The following is a 23,370-nucleotide window of genomic DNA, read 5'->3' as shown; positions in this document are numbered from 1 at the left end:
CCTGCACAGGCTACTGGGAATCAATGAATAGCGCAGCATTGCCTTACCTCTTTATAACTTTTACATCCCTCCTGTCTATTTTTCCTCTCCCGCTACTCCATCGCTATCAAAACCGGTTCTAGGGGGGGGCAGTGCCCCCTAACACTGACTTTGGACCCCCCTGTGGCCAAAAAGTTTATGATTAAACGATTTCTTGGCTGACGGAATAGGCGTAACTAACGCTATTTGTCATTTTAGTAGGGCCCATTAGAGCAGGGGTCTCCAACACGTCGATCGCGAGCAACTGGTAGCTCGCAAGCCCTCAATAAGTAGCTCGCCAAGCAAATCCAAAATGTAAAAAATATACACAAAAAAAAGGGAATGTAATTAAAATAATCTACCCTATGCATAAACGAAACCTCAATCATAGCGAACTCTATCTACTTACTACAACTCTATATCTATCTAACACCCCTCCTCCCCCCACCACCCACAATGAATATCGACCAATCACATTCTTGCGACAGTTTAAAAGGGGATTGATTAGTAAAATATGCGTAAAGAAAAATTAAGAATGCTAACTAGTTAACATAAGATAAGAATAAACAAGTTTAAATGATTTGTTATTGGTTGTGATCATATTCTAAAGATGTTTGGATTATTGAAAAGTATACAGCTCCCTTTCATATGAGTGGTGAGAGCGGTGTCCATAAATTCATTTTGTGCTCAAAGTGCACCAGATTGATGCATTTAACTTCAACATTTAAAAAAATCTTCCCAGGGGTGCATGGCCGCGGTGAGGTCCCCCCCCAAATAAAGCAGGTTAAAATAATTAAATTGCATACATTTTTTGTAAACACTGAAAACGGGTCCCACAGACCCAAACAGCACACAAAGGTTAAAGGTAAGCATATAATAATGTTAAAATGTGCTAAATATGTACACTACAAAAAACAAAAAAAAGAGGAGTAAAAGTAGCTCACGACTTGTTTTATTTTTTGAAAGTAGCTCTCATCCTAAAAAAGGTTGGCAACCCCTGCATTAGAGCCTAAAAACTGTAACTATAAGTATCTGAAATAAATATGTGTACTGGAACAAATACCAATAACTGTATTGCATTGTTTTCTTATGTGTAATTACTTCATACTGTCTTTGTCTTTTCCGTCCTGCATTTATTGTGCCCCCCTCAGGAAATAACTGGCCGCACGCAGCCTGGCCTCCCCAGTCAAATTGGTCTAGAACCGCCACTGGGGGGGATAATGGCCGTTTCTCAATCGCGAGGATACTGGCTTGGTAGTCGCATACTTCCAAGTCACTTCCTTCAGAAACGAAGCAAGTATACTTCCAAGCCACAGTTTCGGAAAACAAAGAAGAATGGAACAGGCTAACAAGTGTGCCACTCTCTCTAACGGTTTCAACATAAATTGTAACGAAAATAAATACCTCACGATGTCTATCTAATTATGAACTTGCTTTACTTTCACGGAACACATTTTTGGTGATAAAAAATGCAACAAAGTAACATATTTACCAACACATGTTCTACGCCACTACATACTTACATTTAAATGTGTGCTGTGCTGCGTCGGTTCAGCCATTCTCTGCAAGGGTTTTTGAAATTGGTCCGTGCGCAAAGCATTGTGGGGATTTGAAGGACGCAAAGTCTACCCATGTGCAGCCTCGAAATTACCCCCAAACGAAGGACGTGGCCTTGGTGGAATTCCAAGTATGCTCGAGAAGCCAGTTTCCTCGCGATTGAGAAACGGCCATAGTCTCTGATAGTGTTACATTAGTATGAGAGTGCTCTCATACTTGTTTGATTCTGAAATTGTACATATTTTTATAAATATATACCTATATATATGTGTGTGTGTGTGTGTGTGTGTGTATATGTCCGCATCTGTAGCCTGTTATTGTCTCATTATACCGCACTGTGAATGAATTAAAAGTAAATATATAAGTCGTCATGAACACAGTTCTATCCATCAGAATCCTGGCTGCTGTGCCTCCTGTCATCATTAATGGACGTCTCTTTAAAATGACTCCTCAGAGGAGAGGATTTGTCATTTCTCTAACCGCCTGCTGCCTCCCCTCCGCTCTCCGCGGTTCCCCACCCCGGCTCCTCTGCTCTCACTAAGACGCGAGGATAGGAGTCGAGGAGGGGAATTAGTGAAATGAGAAAGGGCCCAGGTCAGCCCGTGCATTAAGGCGGACTTGCTTATGCGACGCAATTATGGCGCATTTCCACTGCAGGGCCTCGCACGGCTTAGTGCGGTATAGTTAGGCCTTGGTAGGCCAGGCTCACTTTATGCTGCGTTTCCATTACAGTTTAGGAACTAGGGTAGTAACTATAGTAACGCAGTGTAGGCGGAGCCGTGACGTCATCTTCAATGCGAAACACAAAACCAACATCAGCCGTTAGCTGTTAGCCCTCAGAGCTCACAGCTCCTCATATCTGTTCAGAAACTGGACAAAAGTTAAACAAGTACAAACCACAGACTGTCTGTGTCATGGCGAATTCAGCATACTCAGCCCGGTTGTTAGCCTGGAAAGAACCTTGATTTTGGAGAGCCAGAAAACTGAAAAAGTACCCGCTAGAAACGCAACCAAAACGGGCCGGGCACAGCACGTAACTTTGCATGGGGCCTCATGTTAGCCAGGGACTGCCCTGAATATCTATAACCCCATCCTCTCTCTTGTCCTCCTGCCTCAGGGTGCTGTTATCAACCCTGCATCGCCTCTAGAGTCCAGTCTGTCTCTTCACCCCTCTAGTGTGATGGCTCCCCTCACCCAGCAGATGAACCACATGTCTCTGGCCACCACAGGCACTGTGAGTCTGAGCTCCTCTAAACTACTTTGCTCTGCATGCATCTGTGTTATCTTTTGATTTGTATTACATTAAATACTTCGTCAAGTAGATATCGCCATGATCAGCTGTAATTAAATGACCTCACAGCAGAAAGAGCACACATGGATTTGCTAATTGCCTTTTTTTCTTTTGCTGAAATCTGTGATGACCCTGGTCCAAGCCTTACTATAACGTTATGGTTAGTGAAATGCAGGGGTGGGAAAAAGTACTCTATTACTATTTTTTACTTAATAAAAATATGCATTATTTAAATACTCCATTACAAGCAAAATTCCTGCTTTTAAAACCATACCTAAATAAAAGAGCTGGGATCAAATTATACTTATAGTAAAGTAAAAAAAGTAAAAGTAGTCGTTATTCCTTATGGCCCATTTTGTAATCATTTAAATTAAACTGCTGGATTATGATTGTTAAAGTGGACCTATCATGCTATATTTGAATAATATGGTGTAGGACCATACCTATATAAGGCATATTTATACTTTTTATTTTTCAAAATACCAAACAGATCATGCATTTTTGCCATTCCTCATTTCGCTCAATTTAACACTGTCTTTGCATGGGCTGATTCTGTGAGAACAGCACCATCTACAGGCCTGGCATATGTACTACAGCGTCTCCAGCGCTTTCGAACGGCTCTAGAGGTTTCTCAATACTCAAATTTCCCCTCCTCGACTCCTCGGTCCTCCGGTAATGACCCGGAAATGAATTTCTCTGCACTTCGAGGACCGAGCATCGAGCATCGAGAAGGCTCTCTGGAGGAGCTCTAACCGAGGAGACACTGATGCGTCCTCCAAGGCTCCTCCACGGCTGCATTTCCGGGAACGGTGGAGGCGTGACGCACGGCCAGACTTATCTCAGCCAATGACGGCTCAGCATTCATCCCCTGGATATTATTTTAGTAACTGCTTTCATCGCGACGCAATGTTTACAGTGAGAACAGCTGTGAGGTCCGTGCAGAAAGCAGAGCAGTGTGTACAATATATATCACTCAGTATAACAGGCCAACATTACTTTCTGTATTTGTATGCTGTAGTTTAGTAGATATCTACAAACAAAGAGTCAACATTTTTCTAAGACCATTTAGTGCTTCACATGTCCCCCCCCACTTTTCAAAATCCCATTTGTGTCCCCCCCACTTTTTAAATGTGTTTATTATAATTTTTTTACGCAAGCAGTCATCGTCACGGAGGAGCGTTTGTGTGTGTGTGGCACAAGCTTATCTTGTGAGAGAGATAGAAAGAGAAAGAGACAGAGAGAGAGAGACACGGGCCCTTTTTCATTTAATCAAATCCCCCTCCTCGACTCCTCGGTCCTCCGGTAGTGACCCGGAAATGAATTTCAGCCCGCCATGTTGAAGGACGAAATGCACTTCGAGGACCGATGATCGAGCGTCGAGGAGGCTCTCTGGAGGAGCTATAACCGAGGATACACTGATGGGTCATCCACGGTCCTCCACAGCTCCTTTGTGGATGCATTTCCGGGAACAGAGATGTTTCAAAGAGTCGTGACACACGGCCGGACTTATCTCAGCCAATGACAGCTCTGCATGCATCCCCTGGATATTATTTTATTAACTGCTCCCCCCTGCGACGCAATGTTTACAGTGAGAACCGCTGTGAGGTCCGTGCAGAAAGCAGAGCAGTGAGTAAAATATATATCACTCAGTATAACAGGCCTACTCTCTTTATTTGCTTTAGTTTAGTAGATATCTACAAACAAAGAGTCAATATTTTTTAAAACCATTTAGTGCTTCACATAATAAAATACATAACGGCTGTAGCCTGATAATATGCTTTAGGAGCTGTAGGTGCGTGTGGTAGGCTACAGTGTGTGTGTGTGTGTGTGTGTGTGTGTGTGTGTGTGTGTGTGTGTGTGTGTGTGTGTGTGTGTGTGTGTGTGTGTGTGTGTGTGTGTGTGTGTGTGTGTGTGTGTGTGTAGCCTGTTATTGTCTCATTATACCGCACTGTGAATGAATAAAAGTAAATATATAAGTCGTCATGAACACATCTTTCCATCAGACAGAGGGCTGCTGTGCCTCCTGTCATCATTAATGGACGTCTCTTTAAAATGACCGCTCAGAGGAGAGGAGTTCTCATTTCTCTAACCGCCTGCTGCTTCCCCTCCTCTCTCCTCGGCTCCCCCTCTCGCATCTCCTGTGGGCGGGACTAAGTCTCGAGGATAGGAGTCGAGGAGGGGAGTCGAGGAGGGGAGTTAGAGAAATGAGAAAGGGCCATAGAGAGTTACGGGGGTTGTTGTTAGCAGTTGATGCTAGCTCGGAGCTAACTGAGATTAGTAGCTGTTTCAACAATAAGGAGAGGGAGAGCTCTTTCCTGTCGGACTTTGAGAGAGAGAGAGACAGAGAGAGAGAGAGAGAGAGAGAGAGAGAGAGAGAGAGAGAGAGAGAGAGAGAGAGAGAGAGAGAGAGAGAGAGAGAGAATTACTGTTTACTGTTACGGGGGTTGTTGTTAGCATTTGGTGCTAGCTCGGAGCCAACGGAGATTAGAAGCTGTTTCAACAATAAGGAGAGGGAGAGTCCTCTCCTGTCGGACTGAGAGAGGTAACGTCAGCTCAGGGAGGTAAAGGACTCCGAGTGATTGGATTGTAAACTTTAGTCTAAGTTATCTCAGTGGGTCTCAAACGGTTTTGTCATCTATGTAAACAAATATTTCCATCTATGTAATATTAGTTGTATATCAAATAAGTTAAGAAATCCTTCCAATGTGTACTATAGGTCAGTACAAAAATTTAAAAAACACAGTTTGAAAGGGGATTGAGTCAAATATGCATAAATAAAAAGAAAGAATGCAGACTAAAGGCAAGATAAATATAGGAGAGAGAAGTGTATCAATGATTTGTTATTGGTTGAGCATATTCAAAAGTTTTTTTGATTATTGAAATATATACAGTTCTGTTTCATATGAGTGTTGAGAACTGTATCCATACATTTCTTAATGTTGCCCTCAAAGTGTACCAGATTGATGCATTCAACTTCAGGGGGTGCATGCCCCCGGACCCCCCTAGAGGATGTGAGGTCGTCACAAATAAAACAGGCTCACATGGAGAGGATACTAGATAAGTGTGCACACTCATTATCTACACTACACATTTTTCTTGGATTTGTTAACACATATAGTCCCCAATATATTTGTATAAAGGAAGAAAATGGAATTCAATGAGAAAATGTTTCATTGCGGAGGACCCCCTGTTTTGTGTCCCCCCCACTTCTCAACCAAAGTTACACCCTTGTGTGTGGTACAGTGTGTAGGTGTGTGTTGTACAGTGCGTAGATGCGGCGGACAGACGGGTCTCAGTTGGTTTGGTGTCCTATGCTTACTTTAATACTTGTACAACTTTTAGCCCGTAATTTCAATTCCCCATTTCAGCTACCAGAGAGAGGGGGGGGGGGGGGGGAGGGGGATATATCCAGTCTCTGATTGTGTTACGTTATGATGAGAGTGCTCTCATACTTGTTTAATTCTGAAATTGTAGCCTATATATTTATATAAATATGTGTGTGTGTGTGTCCGCATCTGTAGCCTGTTATTGTCTCATTATGCCACACTGTCAATGAATTAAAAGTAAATATATAAGTCGTCATGACACATCTGTCCATCAGAGGGCTGCTGTGCCTCCTGTCATCATCGATGGACGTCTCTTTAAAATGACCGCTCAGAGGAGAGGAGTTCTAATTTCTCTAACCGCCTGCTGCTTCCACTCCTCTCTCCTCGGTTCCCCTCCTCAGTCCTCCGCTCGCATCTCCTGTGGGCGGCACCAAGTCTCGAGGAGAGGAGAGGAGAGGAGAGGAGTCGAGGAGAGGAGTCGAGGAAGGGAAATTTGACTATTGAGAAACCTCTAATGTCCGTGGCTGTCTCCTCCTGATTGGTGGAGTTGGCCCAATAGCCGTAGCGCCTCTTCTGTGACGTCACAGAAGTGTTCAAATCTGGATCAGTCTGGATCAGATCCGTTGCAGCCCCTTTTTAAGAGATTTGGGTATGGAGGAAAATAGAGAGGGTTGTGTTTTCTGACACTTGGTGAGTTCCCTGGAACACCGGGGACACATATTCATGTTTAAAACACGTAAAAAAGTGCATTTTGCATGATAGGTCACCTTTAATGCATCAATATTTTCATCACAGCCAGTAGGTGGAGCTAATTTGCGTATGTAAAATATACTGCTGCTTGATATTTTAAACCAATTATTACGTATAATGTTTATTTATAAGTCTTTTTACATGTTTTATAGCCAATAATCTGAATCTGCAAAGTAACTAAAGCTGTCAGATAAATGTAGTGGAGTTAAAAATACAATGTTGGCCACCAAAATGTAGTGAAGTAGAAGTATACAGTATATTTGCATATAATGAAAATACTCAGGTAAAGTACCTCAAATTGTGCTTGAGTACATTACTTGAGTAAATGTACTCTGTTACATTACACCACTGGTGAAAGGTTACAAAAACAAATGTCAGTAGGAATATCAGTACTATGAATCACAAGCTTCTGGGGGACATATTGTTTGTGTCTATCATCATACTGTGCCCCCCCCCCCCCCCCCCCCTCTCTCTGCAGTACATGCCTGCTGCAGCTCCTATGCAAGGAACCTACATTCCCCAGTACTCTGCAGTTCCTGCCTCTGCCATCACAGTGGAAGTAAGGACTATAATAAGTTGTTTATTGTGACGTTATATCAACTTCTTACTGCAGCCAGGGCTAACTGGATTCGAATATTGAGAATGTTATAGTCTATAAGTCACATATGATTCTGTCATATTGTGTCTCTTCGATAAATTAGATGCTAGTAACGGAAGCTGTAGTTAGCAGCGGTCATGCTGCCAGAAACGAAAAACAGAAATGATTCATTTCCACTGAGGGCACTTAAGCCTAGATAATATCAGAATTGTGTTGTGGTTCGCTGTGCTTCAGGGTTAGACATTCCCAATAATTAAACTAAATTCCCAAACGTCAGAAGAACCGTTATCTAATTCTGAAGATGAGCACCAGAAATTAAATTGGGTCTGCTTGAAGATCACTTTTAATCGATACCAAGTGACTTGTTGTCTTTGCTGAACAGTTTGAATGTTTTTCTCAGTAAATTACCGTATACCGCTTCTAACAATATGTAAATCGTTGTATCTGAATGGTTTCTGGTGTCAGGGTGTGGTGACAGACCCTTCTTCACAGACAGCTCCCCCCTCCTCACAGGACGCCAGCGGGCAGCAGCCTTTACCAGTGGAGAACACAGATCATGCCACAGCCTACTCTTACCAGCAGAAGTGAGTGTTGTAAAGACATCTCTCTTTGTATTGCACACTTTCTGTAAACTTACCACAAAGGTATTACAGTATGTTTTTGATATATATCTCCTGTCTGTGTTGTTTAAGTGTATTTCCTTCATTGCTTTAATTGAAGAAAACAGTGGTGTCACTTAATATACTATACATTTACAGGTGAATTAATCTGGACAAACACCTGGTAACTTTAATCAGATTCATGCAAACTGTTTTCAGTTTTAGGTTTTTTTGTTAACGTGGAAATTAGTTTTGATAAGTGAATTCATAGTGACTTGTTATATTCTAATGGAACTTATGCTTTAGTTCCCAGAATGTCAAACTAGTCATTCAAAACCATTTAATTTAGTAGCTTATGTGAGTGGAAAGACCTGGACAGAGAGAGAAACGTCTCCTGTACCTTCAATTTTGACATTTTTCGTCATGAGTGTTTTCTGGGGGGCTATGATTCACAAGTTAGAACAACCATGTTGAATTGTGCCCACATATATTGAGCAACAGAACACTACAGTTCTGGCAAACACAACGTGGAGCCAATTGTTTTTTTCGTGCCGAATCATGTTGAACTCTGCTTGCACAACACATTTATTTTCTTTCTTTTATTCTCCTTGTTGCCTGCCTCCTAGATAACCCACCGGTGGTTTCTTTTCCAAAAACAGCAGTCAGACAAAGGGCGTTGTGTCTACAGGAGAAACTGTGACATTGTCCACTGTTTCCTCTGTTACCCTTTTTTCACTGACTTGTTTTCTGTCTCTTTAAGATAACAAGATTGTTGGGAATCGCTGCTGCATCGCCTTCAGAAGGACTGCACTGAGGCGCTGTACACACAGAGAGAATCCAAATGAAACAGGGACAAAAAAAGAGGTGGCGTGGGCAACACTGAGGGGAGAAGGCTTCCACTGTGCACATGCACCAAATAAAAGACAAAATGAAAAAAAAAATCTATTATATTTCCTACCTGGTCGAACGAAGAAAGAAAAAAGAAAGGCTGGTTTGCTGAACTCGAGGACAATGAAATCAAATGCAGTCTGCAACTTTGAGTTTATCATTTCTCACTGTGGGACTGGACTTTGCCTCCAAAGGAAAAAGAGAAGACATAAGGTGAAATCTAAACTCAACCAACAAGCTGTAGAGAAAGAAAAAAAAGAACATTTGAATGTGCAGGTAGATTTTCAGACTTTTTTATAAAACAAAAAGAAGGAAGCAAAGTCTAGGGGAAAAAACAGTTTGTCTTCCTTTGATATTAAGCTACATTATTTTCATTATTTTTATTATTTGAGTAGTTTTCTAGAATATCAATGTTTTCGTAAATCTTTATTGCCTTAATTTTCTCAAACTTTGGGGAAAAATAGTTTCCATAGTGTTGAATTATTATAAAAAATAATGATGATGATTTGAGATTTTCTTGGAGAGTTCCAAGAGCGACCGAGATGAAATCTACAAAGCTATTTGTACAGGATTAAAAAAAAAAAGGTTGTTATTGTATGAAGATGATTTTAAATTATGTGGTGCAGTGCAGTAGGAAAAAAGATCCTCTTTAATATGACTATTGGGAAGGGTCAATCCACTGCTTCCTGGAAAATGCAGTCAAGTTTAATGGGATAAAAGTTCTGTTATTCCATCACATTTGTATCTTTTGAGTTTTGATTGCAGCCTTTTTACCTTCAAAGACGTTTTTGCTTTGCCTGCTTTGCTTGTCTCACTGCAAAAAAGAAAAGTACAAAAAAAGGAACAAATCTGACTTTGACAAAAGCAGAAAAAAAACGCTAGGATTTTTAAATGTGCAAAAGCAATAGTTTTAGTAAAACTGTTGACAGTTTCTTGAGTCTTTCTTAAACGTTGAACAAAAGCAGCCAACAGGTGGCGTATTTTATACCAAAGATGAAGAAACTAGGTAGTGAAGAGATTTTCCTTGTGTTGCTTTTCCTTCATTTTTCACCTCCTTAAAACCTGAAACGGACCTGTCTTGCTGTCATGCTGTTGGCCTTTGAGACAATTTCATCAGTCACATGTTGTGGGTCTGCTATACAACTGCCTCAACCAGAAGAGTGTGCTCTGAGACGTTTGTTGTTGTCATGTGATCAAACGTGGTGAGGATCCAAAGTGCGTTGGAACATCTGTGAGAGACCAGACACCCTGTGGCCATATGGCATGGTGGAGGAGGTTGTTATAATATTGGGAAGTTGGTATAGAACACTTTGGTGGTAAAGAGGTTGACATCCTGTAGAATATTGATTAAACCTGTACGCCCTACCACGCCTTCTTCAGGCTGCATTGACTAATCTTTACTCAAATGACTCCTAAATGCTGGTGTAGCTCATTACAACACTATTTTTTTAATCATTAGACTCAGTTTATACGTTTTACGCCAATGTCTTGCCAAACGCAAGCCTTTTAAAATGTGAGCAGGGCGAGGATCTATCTTAAAGAAAGGGCATTTCTGTTGAACAAATCATTTCAGCTTATGTACATTCTAAGAGGAAGAGGAGAGATATTTTGTTTTTCTATTTGTGTTACACTTTTTTTGAGAATTGATTACGTGTGAGCTGCTGTTATTAGGGATTGAGGTAGTTGTGTGTTGGGTGGGTTCAGAAGAGGGGACGGTGACAGAATAACATTTGGAGCCAAGATAGGGACAGTTTATTGTTATCCATGACTCAACTGTATTTAAAAAACATTCTACAAGTCAGGTGCCTCTTTTCAAGTGTGATAAAAGATAGGTTCCTTGTTGCAGCCCTATTATGAGATTAGGAATCTCTTTTTGAATAATAATAATCTGCATTATGTAATGCGTAAGAGGGCATCTGTTGAAAACGAAAACACCTCTGGACATTACCTTGCACCTACTTGAGCCTCCATCAATGAAAAGAAGCCAATGGAGGTGTGGGAACAGACGGACACACAGAAAATGCACGGTTCAACTCTATGGGAAAAATACATTTTTGAAAGAAGAGAGCAAGTAGAGAAAGTAGAGAAAGTGAGAACAAAAGTAATATTTATGAGATCTTTTTGTTTGTACAGGTGTGTAAAAGAAGATGCAACAGAAATAACTTTGATGATGCTATTTTTTTATTTGCTTGATCACATGCATCCCATGTCTTTCAAATTGTGATTCTGAGAGTGTCTGTAGAACCAGTGGATATTGCTGTAGTTTCAACTGTCTCTTTTCTTTTTTGTTTCCTTTTTAGACAAATCTTTCAATAAAAAAATGTTTCAAACAGTCAATACTCATGTTGTTTATTCTGCAGGCACAACGTAGAACCACTAGAGTGCACTGCTGTGCACAGTATGAGTTGTGTGTGTGTGTGTGTGTGTGTGTGTGTGTGTGTGTGTGTGTGTGTGTGTGTGTGTGTGTGTGTGTGTGTGTGTGTGTGTGTGTGTGTGTGTGTGTGTGTGTGTGTGTGTGTGTGTGTGTGTGTGTGTGTGTGTGTGTGTGTGTGTGTGTGTGTGTGTGTGTGTGTTTTTGTGTTACATTTTCTCATTCGACACAAATGCTAACAAAGGAATTCATATTCAAACAGCCGTATTTCTTTTTTAACATACAGTATTTCCTCTGTTAAATAATAAATTAGATGTGTTAAATTAAATTACATGCTGGATTAAAAAAAACTGTAATGTATTTAATGCTGCAACACGGAAGCTTTAATGTTATACACAGCCACAAAGGCCCAGTAACAAGATATTTCTATTACGTATCAGGACTAATAAAGACATTGCATTACAATCATGCATAATTCTCTCCATTTCAAAGAGCTAGGCAGCGTACAATGCATACAAAATGTCAGACACACACAAACGCACACACATCCATTCAATTCATGCTGTTTTCAGTCAGAAATTATTAATAGAAATACATTTGATCTGCTATACAATTAGATGTTTTGTAATTCCTTAGCTTATGTAACAAAACTACAACAGGGACCAAACAATAATTGAAAATATTCTAAACTTTCTAATACATGCTTTTCCTACGTTGGTAATGCTCTCAGTGTTCTGTTGCAGACTGATTCAGGCTCCGACTAAAAAGTAAAAAAAAAACAGTTGACATCAATGCTTAATATCTGTAAACTAGTCTCTGCTCATAGAAATGAATCTCTCTTCAAAGGCATTAACATTATCAGACATTTTTCAGAATATATGTCAAACTCAGTAGTCGTGACTGAAAAGTGGAAATGTGTGGATTCCAATGTGATTGTCAGTGTCCTCAACACTTTATTTAAAATCGGGTGTACTTGAGTCCATCCACTCCACTGACTTATCTTACAGTATATACAGTACCGTTCAAATAGCTTCTGTAAATGTATAATATTTCTACAACAATACTTTCGTCCTTTAAGAAAACCTTCCTGGGGTGTGAACAACACATACAGTAGGCTAATATATGACACAATGGGCAGGATTGGGAGGGTTAAAATGTAATCCGTTACAATAACTAGTTACATGTCAAAAAATGTAATCACTAACCTATTCTGAGTATCAAAATATAAAAGTGATCTGTAACCAGAATACTTTCCGTTACCTTTGGATTACCTCAATATCAAATGTAGTTCAAATAAAAACAAGAACAAAAAAATAACAATAAGGTGTTCTTTACTTAAGTGTATTTAACAATGATACCTTAAAAAACAAGAAACCAAGATATTTGACATAAAAAATGTAGTTACAGTAATAGTTTAGAAATGCTGTTTAAGCTTCATACATTAATCAAAAGCATAGATTGTAATTGTGTTTAATAAATCAGTTGTCCACCTACTGCATTAAATAGGAAATGTATTTAAAATAAAGAATAATTAAAATAAATCAGAAATCAGATCATAAAGAACATTAATTCAGTGCGTCTACCTATAATATATTTATATTTATTTCAAAATGTATTCTAACACTGTAATCCTGCTACTAATCTTTTTTTGCGCAAGTAATTGTAATCTAATTCAGATACGTTCTTTTAGTATCCTGATGACGTAATCTTGTTACATGTCGCCCGTTACTCCCCAAGCTTTGTTATTGATAAAACAACACAAAGACTAATTGTAAAAATTAATAAGTGACAGTTGACTGCTTTCCTTTACTTATTATAAAATATGATTAAAATGGATATTTAGCAAATAGAAAAATCAATATGTGGAACATATATTTGCTAAATCATAATGAGACAATTGCACATAGCACATTGAATACATTGTTTATTAGGGAGGTTTTCATTCATTAAATGGGGAGTGTTGATGCGCACCACTGATTTTCAATGAGGTCATTCACTATGTGATATAAAAAAAAGATTATTAGCAGGATTACAGTGTTGTGTACAGTATATTTTTAAAACACTGGCCTTGGCAAAGTGCTACCATTTAGCTTGTAAAGTGGAACCATACAGTGCAACTACATGTATAATACAGGGGAATCAACATAATCAATCAGTCATTCAGTAGCTCATGCTTCTTTCTTTTTTTTACACAATGTTCGACAAGAACGGGCACGTCGAAATTCCCGGGAGCTCTTTCATTATCTCTGCAGCATTCATAGACCACTGTGTCACCCGTTTTTGCATCCTATTACTTAACCTATGAGAGTGTGTGTCAATTGTAACATTTTGAAAGTCTTCTTTGGATACGTTTTTTACCGTTTTATTATAACCAGTCTATTCAAAGTCACTAACGGGATACGCTGGAGATGATTTTATTTCATTTTTGAGTCTCTTACGTTTTTATAAACCCTCACAATTGACACAGATGGCAGTTAATGGCACAAACTAGAAAATTCCCCTTAGTTACTGTCGGTGCAATTTTCTTGGCAGGCACATGCAGCTGTAGTGCTCTCCTTCTAGTTAAAGGATAACAGCAACCCACAAGGCTTCCAATGGCCATTCCCTTTCTCGCACTTCTCTCAGTAGCAGGTGCGAATGAGGAAGATGAAAACTAAAACAACAGTTATGATGATGAGTGCTGAAAATAGAAAGATAAGACCGGCAAACAGGGGATCTGTCATGGGGAGGATTTCTTTCACTTCAGACGGGATCATGTTGGACAAACTCAGCATGTAACCCAAACTCCAGCCAATGTTGGTGTCCTTTATCTGCAGAGAGAAGAGAGGAGAAGAGTTCTCATAATGATTTGGTCACAGTGAATCTGAATGATGTAAACAGTATTTTTCAATGCATCTAATACATCATCGTTGCCTGTCTAGAGATGTTGATAATATGAAACGTTCCTGTTGTTTAGTTCACAATTACAGCTCTAGGGCAAAAGATGAGTAATAACACCCTGACATCATCTCTGTTTATAACCCAAATGTCTGTGCTGTAATTTCCTCTGAAAGGACCTGCCCAACCACCAGACTTCTAGTAACCCTTCAGGCGCTCAACAGCACACTGAACCTCTTGTTGGCTGCATTGACGATTTGGAGCATCGCCAGCTGTTAAGGAACCTTCTTGTGTTCAAGTCTGAAGTTTAAACCGCCATGCAATTTGGAAACTACGGCTGTAATGTGCGGCTTTTCCACAGCTACTGTCTTTCTTCATGACTCATGTCCTATAGATTGTGTGTTCCAGAACAGGAATCCCCTTATGTTCAGGGGCTTCCATTGTTAAAGCCGCTCCCTGTCCTCAAGGCATCCCGCAGAAATACATTGGCTGTCTTTCATGCCACCCTAAACTGCAGATGATTGGTATGTCTGCCGTTTATCTCTATCCCAATGGGTGGCCTAGACTCACATTTGTGCATGCTAAATGCTAACCGCCTGTGACTCAGATATGTTGGCAGCTAAAGCATATAAACTCTCATTAAATTGCCAAAGGTATATTCTGATAGTTTTGTTAAAACAAACCTATTTTTTGAAATAGAAAATAAAGAAATGTGATATGTGTGCTTCATAGCCGTGTAAAGAACAGCAGTATTAGCAAGCGGTGTAGTGGAGTTTATTTTGTTCAACCAACCTCTTTTTGGAAGTTAATGTTTTTCCACGTTTCTTTGTCAAACTTGTATCCATCTGCCAGCAAAGTGAGCACATAGTGAGATGAAAAACAATAGGTCCTAAGGTGTTTCTCATAGATCCAATGCTTCTCTTTCTGCAACTGTAAGAAAGAAAACAGAGATCAAGAAAGTGTCCAGTGATAGAAAGAGGAAGGATTCAAATGTATTATGTAATAAATACATGTATCAGCCCATTTGATTGCCATTATCAGTGGTTAACAGCCTCAGTGGGTTAAACTACAACATTTACAAGGTTGTTGTCATCTCATTGAAGGAGTCAGGCACCTTTTTAGGAAAAGCAACATATAAAACGTAGGGAGCAGGTCAGGGTGAAATCATGGGTCAATAAACACTGGACTTTAGCCAAGGAGCCCAGTGATTTTGTCTGATGAAACTTATTTGAAGTAACAACACACTGATGACACACACATGATCTTTTCCTAAACCTCTCCAGGTAGTTTTACTTTCTAAAGCTGTCTTAAAGGCGGGGTAGGTACGTTTGAGAAACCGGCTCGAGGTACACTTTTTGTTATATTCCATGGAATGCTCTTAACATCCCGATAGCAATGAATATCTTAAGTGCTTTGACAACAGATCCATAAAAAAAAGTCATCTGTGGAAGCCGTGGTGCTGTAAAAAGCACAACCAATCATCTGAGCCGGCCCGGCTAAAGTAACTGGATGGCCTACCTGCCTGTCAGCCTTCCATCTGTGCACAAACTTATCTCGTGCCCTCATTGGTCATGTGCGCGTTCGTGTGTGTTGGAGGAGGGGCTCTGTAAGGAAGTGGCATATTTTTTCCGGTTGTGTATTTTCAAATTCTAGCGCACTCGAGCTGGTTTCTCCAAAATTACCCACCTTTAATGTCCAACATTAAGCACTTGTTGCAAAATACTACAATTATGTTTCACCTATTGTTATAGCAACATGCGAGTAAACGCTGGGTGCTCATTCACCTCGTCTTAACCTTTCAAATGTTAGCATTGAAAACTGATAATGGCCATTCAATGAGTTGATAACATTATTGTGAGTAGGAATCCCCAAATCCCTGAGCTGATCAGTCAAAAATAACAAAATCCACCAAGGATGTGTAAGTGTATATGTTTATGTGTAGGCCTATGTGTTCCACAAAGTTTTTTCCTTCGTGAGTTAAGCCTCAGTTTTGACGTGGTGTCTTGATGAGAGCACAGCTTGGACCATCTCCATGTATTTATCTTAAATCAGGTATTTTGCCCTAGGGAAAAAACTCTTCTTAATTTTATTGTGGAATGTGGTTGGCCGTTGTGCTTTACGTGCTACAGTTTGCCACACCACTAAGTGTATATGTTCTCTAATTATTCTACTTGTTTGCTCTTCCCACAATTCACTTTGTCTTTAAAATATTGCATTATTGTTCTTCTCTTTGTACCCTCCTGTTTCACATTTTCTCCTCCTATTACTTAAGCTTTATACCAATTGAAAACACTTACCACCGTCCACTTTTTTTCGCAGAATTGAGTACATGAAGCTTTGAATTGATCGAGATCGGATGTTCCTTCCAACCCAATCGCCTTAGTAGTATAGTAGAATCCTGCATATGCCTGGCAGAAACAGTAAAGACAAATCAAAAGTTGCTTTCATTTTTATCTCTCTTCTTGCACATGTTTTATTTGCTCTCTGTGTTACCATAAATTCTCCAGTGACTGGTGGCTGCTCGACCCCATTGAAGGAACACTGGGTTGAAGAACATGTCTGGAAATCAAAAATCCCCTTCACCATGCTTAGGCACTTGTCCGAGTTGCCAGTACCCACAAAGAAGAGTTGTTGATCTGGATTATAGTTGTTTGGCTTCTTATTGCACGTTGTGTTATAAATGTGTGATGCGTTCAAGGTGACGTTGTAACCCTCAGGGTAGCATGGGTTAGGAATGTAGTTTGGGTCAGATGACTCCTGGGATATGAGGAGAACAAGGTACATGTCAAAAGAAAGAATGTAGGATGAAGAAGAAATAAAACTATGAGATAGAGGGGACATGGGGGTTGAGATAAGAGGGTTTGACAACATTCTTACTAACAGACATCATCTAAATATACAAAACAGGAATTAATTACTTATTAATTACACATTAACACATGCAGATACTGATGTACATACATGCTTTTATGTTAGCATTTACAGGACACCATAACACATTCTCATTTTTAGGTTTATGTATCCTGCGCCAATTACTATATATGAGGAATCTATAGGCTACCTGAAATAATAATGCATTTCTAGCAGACTTGTTTGAGTACATTCACACTTCGATCAATATTCTTAATTACATAATGCATTCTTGACTGGTCTCCCCTTGCCTGTTAGCAACTCAGGGACATAAGTGTTCACTAATCAATTCTTAAATGGGCATTCATGGAATTTGACCTGTACATGCATGCAAAAGAAAAACAACCTACATTTCCACTGCCACATGCACCAGGAACACAAACAAGCATTTAAACATGAACATAGAAAAACATCCTAAGGAAGGGAACTCAGAAAAGAACAAAGGATAAGCTGTGTACCCGCACTACTTTGTCCAGAATCACCCTCCCAGCCTCATTTTTGCCATAGCAGAGGAAACTGTGTGTGTAGACATTGTAAGGGTAACCGTACAGTTTGACAGGTAAGTAGTCCGGCCCACTGAGATTACTCTGCACAGCAAATGCAATCTGTGTTGAAGCTCCACCAAGGTCCATGGACCCTACAGTCTTTTCCCCTTGAGGGCGCACATATTTGTTCCATGTGTTTTTCTGTAAATATAAGGTGATTAATTAGTACAGCATATGAAAAACCATGTGATCACCCTTTTGGTAAATTGGCATTCTTTTGTTCAAGTTTAACGAAAGAATCCACCCACGATATGACTATTTACTCACCCTGTCTTACCTGGAATTATTTTACGAAAACTGTTCATGCCTCTACAGTGAACAAAGAGTAAAGAAAGTAAATTAATTGAAATACATTGGAGCTGCATTCAACATATCCATATAAAAAACATCCGTTCACACTTGTAAGCAACCTGCAGTGTATAATCCAAGTCTCAATCATCCTCAGTCCAAATACATGCATTTTCACTAAAACATTACTATTTTATACACTTCTGCATAAACAAAACTGGCAATGAGGAGGAGTGCATTTTATATACGCCGACTATTTAAAAGAGACACGGATTACACTTCATCAGTTGTGTGGGAGTTTGTAACAGGTATTTTTATATACATACTTTGAACTTTTTATATACGTACTTTGAATTTTGTTTAATGGGGCAGCCATTTACTTCTAACCAATTAGACTTTGGTTTTTTATTCTTAATTCACTGTAGAGTTATTAAAGAGTAGTAGTAGTAAAAAACAAGAACTCAATGCAGGGTGAAAAATGATATACACATGGTCATTTTGTGGGTGTAATATCCCTTGAAAATGATAAGTACACTTGGACCAGATAGATCAATGACAGTGGCCTTACCTCTAGTAAGTTCCCCATCAGGTAGTTGACAGTAATCCATCCATACAGCCCTTCTTCTTGTCCAGAAATAATGGAAGCGTTTTGGAAGGCGAAAGGCAGAGACGACAGGTATTCCCTAAGATCTTCCATGATTTCACTTGACCTCTGTTCATCCAATCCCCTTAAAGCAAAGCAGAACAAGTGACATGAGAACATATCTTACTGGAAACAGCAGTGGTCAATTGTGAAATGAGTATCATTCATCTTTATTTTTATATTTTGGAAAATGTAATCAAATTTATAAACAGATTGTTACTCTGGTGTATGTATGCTACATGTGAAGCAAGCGCTGGCCAGGAGAAGGTTAGCTTGGCTTAACATGGAGACTGAAAGGAAGAGGAAATAGCCATTGACCTGTGCCTCAGAGGGCTTTGGGAAGAATCATGTGGTGCTTGAATGGGTTTAAATTGCTCTGATCCTTCTGGCATAGTAAGTAATGTCAAGAGAATATCCTGTGTTTAACTTATTTCAACACGTTCTTACTGTAGCAGTCTCATTCCAGCAGTTGCTCCTAGAAAAAGAGTTGTGGTGTTGCGTTTTTCAGCAGGAATGGCTTTGGCGATGTTCTCAATGCACACTTTAAATGCCGCCATTGACTTGGCATCTTTTTCCTTGTCAACTTTCATCTCGGAGATACCATCAGCTGTAGGAACAGGGCCAAGCTAAAATCATATTCTCAAGCACAGTTACAAAGATATCAACTGACTACCATATAAGTCTGTAATAAAACTGTTATTACTATAGGATAGCAGAATGAAAAATTATTGTTGGAAAGTAGTAATGGGCTTAGGAAAAGTTTGAGCCAACGAGATAACAGTATGCATTGATAAAGGTCTCTGAGCAGGGTAAGGTAAACAGGGTGATAATTATTTAAAATGAAAAAGAAAAGTTATGTAATGTTAATATGACCCATTTAGTGAGAACGAAGAGTTGAATTGTATACAAATGATGAGTTTTAGGTTATTTTTGATAGATAGTTAACTTATTCATATCAGATTCAGATTCAGTTTTAATACAGATGTAATAAAAGTAAAACCTTCTGGTCGTGTTTAAGATTCATTATTCAAACAGAGTATTTTAAAATGCTCTCTATGACTTTTGTCAATTTTCTCTTTTCTAACTTAATTCTTGAAAATGTAAAACTATTAAGTACAAAATATAATTTTTTTTTATTGACCATGACTCACCATCAACTCTACAGTTCATTTGCTCAGTCACCACTCCTGTTTCATTTTCTTTCTCCCCCGGCCACTTGTACAGGTAAATAGTTGAACGTGATGAACCTGAGTCTATCACGATGCCATACTGAAAAGAAAAACTAATTGTTACTGGTCCACATGTTTCATTTCCTTTTTACCCGATTTACCCTCTGCCTTGATTAGTTAAATAAACCTAATGAAGAGGTTTGTATGTGTATATATATATATATATATAAATATATATATATATATATATATATATATATATATATATGTATGTATACATATATAAAGAGAGCTGAGACTATAAACATTACATTCAACTTTAAAGAGGCTGTTGTTACCCTGTCCACCCCTGAAAAAACACATTGTCAGTGTCACTTACTGATGACCCCTTTCAATGGAAATTAACCTAACATCTGGAAACTTTCTGGCATCACATTCACTTATGAATGTGTGTTGGTGTTGGTGATCTGAAGGGTTTGTAAACCAGTTCTTGTCCCTCTCTCTGTATTGAGAGCTGTTTTGTTCTTTGTTGATTTGAGGAAGATCTGCAGCCAAATAGTGCAAAGATTGATGGGACCATCCATTGTGTGTGTTCATGTTTACCTCAGAGCTGTAGTCTTTGAACCTCCAGGTGTCCTGGATGACAGCAACAGCAACTAGGGCGGCAACGCTGGCCAAGAGGAGAAGCAGCACTCCTGCTATGCAACATTTGTAGCCAATTGGCTGTTTGAAAGCCATTTCCTGTGAACAAGGAATGTGGGTTTTAAAAAAAAAGGGGGAAAAAAGTGATGTTCTCACTAAAAGCATTTGAGCACTCAAAGTGATTACATGAGGAGAGGTTTGAGCAATGACGAGCAATAATAGAATAAAAAACATTAGCAGTATTGATGGAATAAGTATGACCACCAGGTTTATCGAAAACATACACAAATATAACTGGAAACAGAATCATGAGGAAAATGGTGGATAATGATTGGCTGTTTTTGTCTTGTTCAGTTTAAATGTATACCTTTATTCCAGGCAATGATAATCTTATGAGATACTTTAATCCCATAAAATTATCTTTGAGCTATACAAAGCAATGGAATGAAAAGGAAAGTTTTTGTATGATCTGTAGAGGAGAATATAGGCCTCTTTCAGCTTCAGATTCTTTGAAGAGAGTGAACTGTGGATTTGGGGTTTGATATAAAAGATATTATAGTGGGTGTCAGTGCTTTCCAAAGTTAAGGGAAGTTTTTTTCAAGGGCAAGAAGTGAGCAAAGACTCAAAGACCAATGCTTTAATTCAACAGCCAACTAGAAAATGTTCTGCTCATGAAAGCCGTACATGTTATTTAGCCTTGACGTTTTGGTTGTGATGTTTGTATAAACTCCAACACAATATGATTACCACATTTCAATATTGCACGAACCCCACTGGACAGGAAAATCTGCAGATCATTAGGTTTGTTTTGTTTTAAACTCTAATGTTTGGCTATTATGAAACAAAAATACCTTCAGTACAAACACTCAGAAAAAAGGAACTTGATGTCAAACATCCGGCAATGAAAAAATCCTATCCTCAGATAAACTCTTTTTCACTCAGATTTGGATCTTGTTTATAAACATTGCATGCTCTTCTTGAGCTTCAAGTTTTTACTGAATTACAGAAAACAGATCCACAATATGTGCTTTGGAGGAGGAAAGCACTTAAAACCACCATAGTGCTTTGGAGGAGGAAAGTCACACAAGACCAGAATCACACAAGCATTTCTCCAGTATTTCAGTCAAATGCATTATTGATGCAATAAACAGTTCACACACAAACTTTGAACAGCAGCTGCTTGTATCTGAATGTGTGCAAACTCAAAAAAAAATATTTGTAAATTATCTGGTTTATTCCCTTTTCCTTTCATGCTGTCAATTCTATACTTTTTACATTTTGCTAGTATCATTGGTATCAAGGTTCAAGGCTTTTATTAGTCATACGTACATAGCTACAGTGTAGTTATGACGATGAAAATGTTAGGTCACAGGCTCCTCCAACAGCCCTTTCATTATCAGACTGACAAACATTTGGTAAGCTGCAACACAATTCTCTCCCCTCTTTCTTTTTCCCTCTTTATTTCTTACTTTAATCATCTTTTAAGCTGTTTAAACCCCAAATAAATATTTGACACCTCTGTTTTCAGTGTAACAAGCCAGCAGCAACAGGATATTTACAGTCAACACGGCAACTCCAGGTGAAATTGCCCAGGTAATCGCTGCCAGACAAGTTGTGATTCAAACCTGAAGAAATGTCAACAAACATGTCTCAGACCATCCTCAGACAGATGCAGATTTAGTTGGCTCAACACTTTTGTGTGTGTCTTTGTTGGTATTTTATATATGAAATGTATATATTTTTGTGTTTTATTTTTATAGCGATTAATGGCTTTTCCCAGGCTTGTGATACACATGGACTTGAGAGGATAGAAAGATAAGAAAGGTAAGAAAAACGAAATAAATCAGAGCTGATTTACGATTGCTTTTCTGCTCTCTATTATTTAAGCTTTTTCTCTTTTATGTTGTCTAATGTAACCCGAAGATTTAAATATGTGCTTCAGTATAATGAGTTTGGCGTTTACGGTTGCTGTGTGCCCAAGAAAAATATATCAATATGCTGTTTTTGAAATCTAGTACTCTGTTATCCAGCCCTATGCACAACCACACCCCTATTACAGTTCATTTGTGCACAAGGTAAACAAATTGCACAATACCGCAAACAATGTTATTTAAAGTATTTCCTTTACATAATGCATAGCAATAATGAACACCCACATCACCCCTGCAAGAACATTTGAACATGTAGCCTCTGCTTGTGGGGACTGGTCCTCATGAGTAAAGGAGTGTGTTGAAACATGTCCACACACCCATCTACTGTAGCATAATAACAGGAGATAAACCCAGTGAAAGTAAAGCAGTCTTAACTGTGTTTGAAATATTATAGAGTGTTGTGTGCGCTAAATAAATATGTATGCATGTGAAGGAAAGTAGCTTTGTTTGTTTCTTACCTTGAAGAGCTGGTTTGTGGATCCTGGTTGGATCCTAGTGAGGTGGCTCTGAAGGAAGGATAAAGAAACACAGCAGGCAACAAGGGATCAGCAGAGGGAGGGAGAGGAAGATAGAGAGTCAGTTGTGAGCGTGGGCGATTGAAGGAGTGATTTTCCCACAGGAGCAGGAGCTGTTGGACCCCAACAAAAGTGAGATAGTGAGGGAGGAAGGAAACATGGGAGGAGCAATGTGGGGAAACTCAAGTTTTCACCAATCCCATTGCACTGAATACACACAGCAAGCAGCCCGTAGGAGCAGGCAGGGAATGATGCAGGGCTTGTTCCTCGCTCACTGTCTTTGTGTAATGATTTAGCACAGATTAAGGTGTTGTTGTGTATGCATAACATAATGTAATAAGGGAGAGGTTGACTTGGGTTGAAGTTAATTGATGTAATCAATAAGATAAAGTGCAATGTGGTTGAGTATCTGCTGCACACGTTATCACAAAGTCAGCTCTTATTTGACGGGC

The 23,370-nt window shown here is 39.2% G+C and overlaps 2 protein-coding genes across 6 annotated transcripts in view; one reads left to right on the top strand and one right to left on the bottom strand.

Annotated features, from left to right (window-relative positions):
* The window catches only part of LOC307045746 (RNA-binding motif, single-stranded-interacting protein 3-like), a 135,439-nt gene extending 124,075 nt beyond the window's left edge, over window positions 1-11,364 (top strand). For 2 of the 4 annotated variants that reach the window (XM_079691675.1, XM_079691674.1), the window contains 4 exons: window positions 2,693-2,809; window positions 7,421-7,501; window positions 8,006-8,124; window positions 8,900-11,364. In XM_079691675.1, coding sequence (XP_079547801.1) covers window positions 2,693-2,809; window positions 7,421-7,501; window positions 8,006-8,124; window positions 8,900-8,903 — 321 coding nt within the window. In that variant the 3' untranslated portion in view covers window positions 8,904-11,364. The remainder of the gene's footprint in view (window positions 1-2,692; window positions 2,810-7,420; window positions 7,502-8,005; window positions 8,125-8,899) is intronic. The other 2 variants (XM_079691676.1, XM_079691677.1) reach the window with 2 other exon arrangements.
* Window positions 11,365-13,309: 1,945 nt separating this feature from the next.
* On the bottom strand, window positions 13,310-23,085 carry entpd3 (ectonucleoside triphosphate diphosphohydrolase 3). Of its 2 annotated transcripts, XM_079691672.1 has the most exons (10): window positions 22,862-23,081; window positions 20,434-20,571; window positions 19,813-19,930; window positions 19,109-19,268; window positions 18,587-18,746; window positions 17,644-17,871; window positions 16,769-17,032; window positions 16,573-16,683; window positions 15,068-15,205; window positions 13,310-14,208 (listed from the first exon to the last, which is right to left on the bottom strand). In XM_079691672.1, the coding sequence occupies exons 2-10, from the start codon at window positions 20,566-20,568 to the stop codon at window positions 14,020-14,022; spliced, it is 1,503 nt and encodes a 500-aa protein (XP_079547798.1). In that variant the 5' UTR covers window positions 20,569-20,571; window positions 22,862-23,081; the 3' UTR covers window positions 13,310-14,019. The 2 variants fall into 2 exon arrangements, with proteins under 2 accessions (XP_079547798.1, XP_079547799.1); XM_079691673.1 differs by lacking the exon at window positions 17,644-17,871 and having other exon boundaries at window positions 22,862-23,085.
* Between the last annotated feature and the right edge of the window lie 285 nt (window positions 23,086-23,370).

Source organism: Notothenia rossii, assembly GCF_949606895.1.
Source record: "Notothenia rossii genome assembly, chromosome: 7".
In the NCBI taxonomy this organism is placed as follows: Eukaryota; Metazoa; Chordata; class Actinopteri; order Perciformes; family Nototheniidae; genus Notothenia; species Notothenia rossii.
This window is presented reverse-complemented; position numbering and strand designations above follow the sequence as displayed.

Bases quoted from the DNA above. Each gene is read 5' to 3' on its own strand.
- entpd3 (XM_079691672.1), bottom strand. From the start codon at position 20,568: ATGGCTTTCAAACAGCCAATTGGCTACAAATGTTGCATAGCAGGAGTG. The intron at 16,684-16,768 runs GTAACACAGAGA...TGTTTCTGCCAG, and splicing joins CAGTCACTGGAGAATTTATG to GCATATGCAGGATTCTACTA. The intron at 14,209-15,067 runs GTTGGTTGAACA...TTCTCTCTGCAG, and splicing joins ACATTAACTTCCAAAAAGAG to ATAAAGGACACCAACATTGG.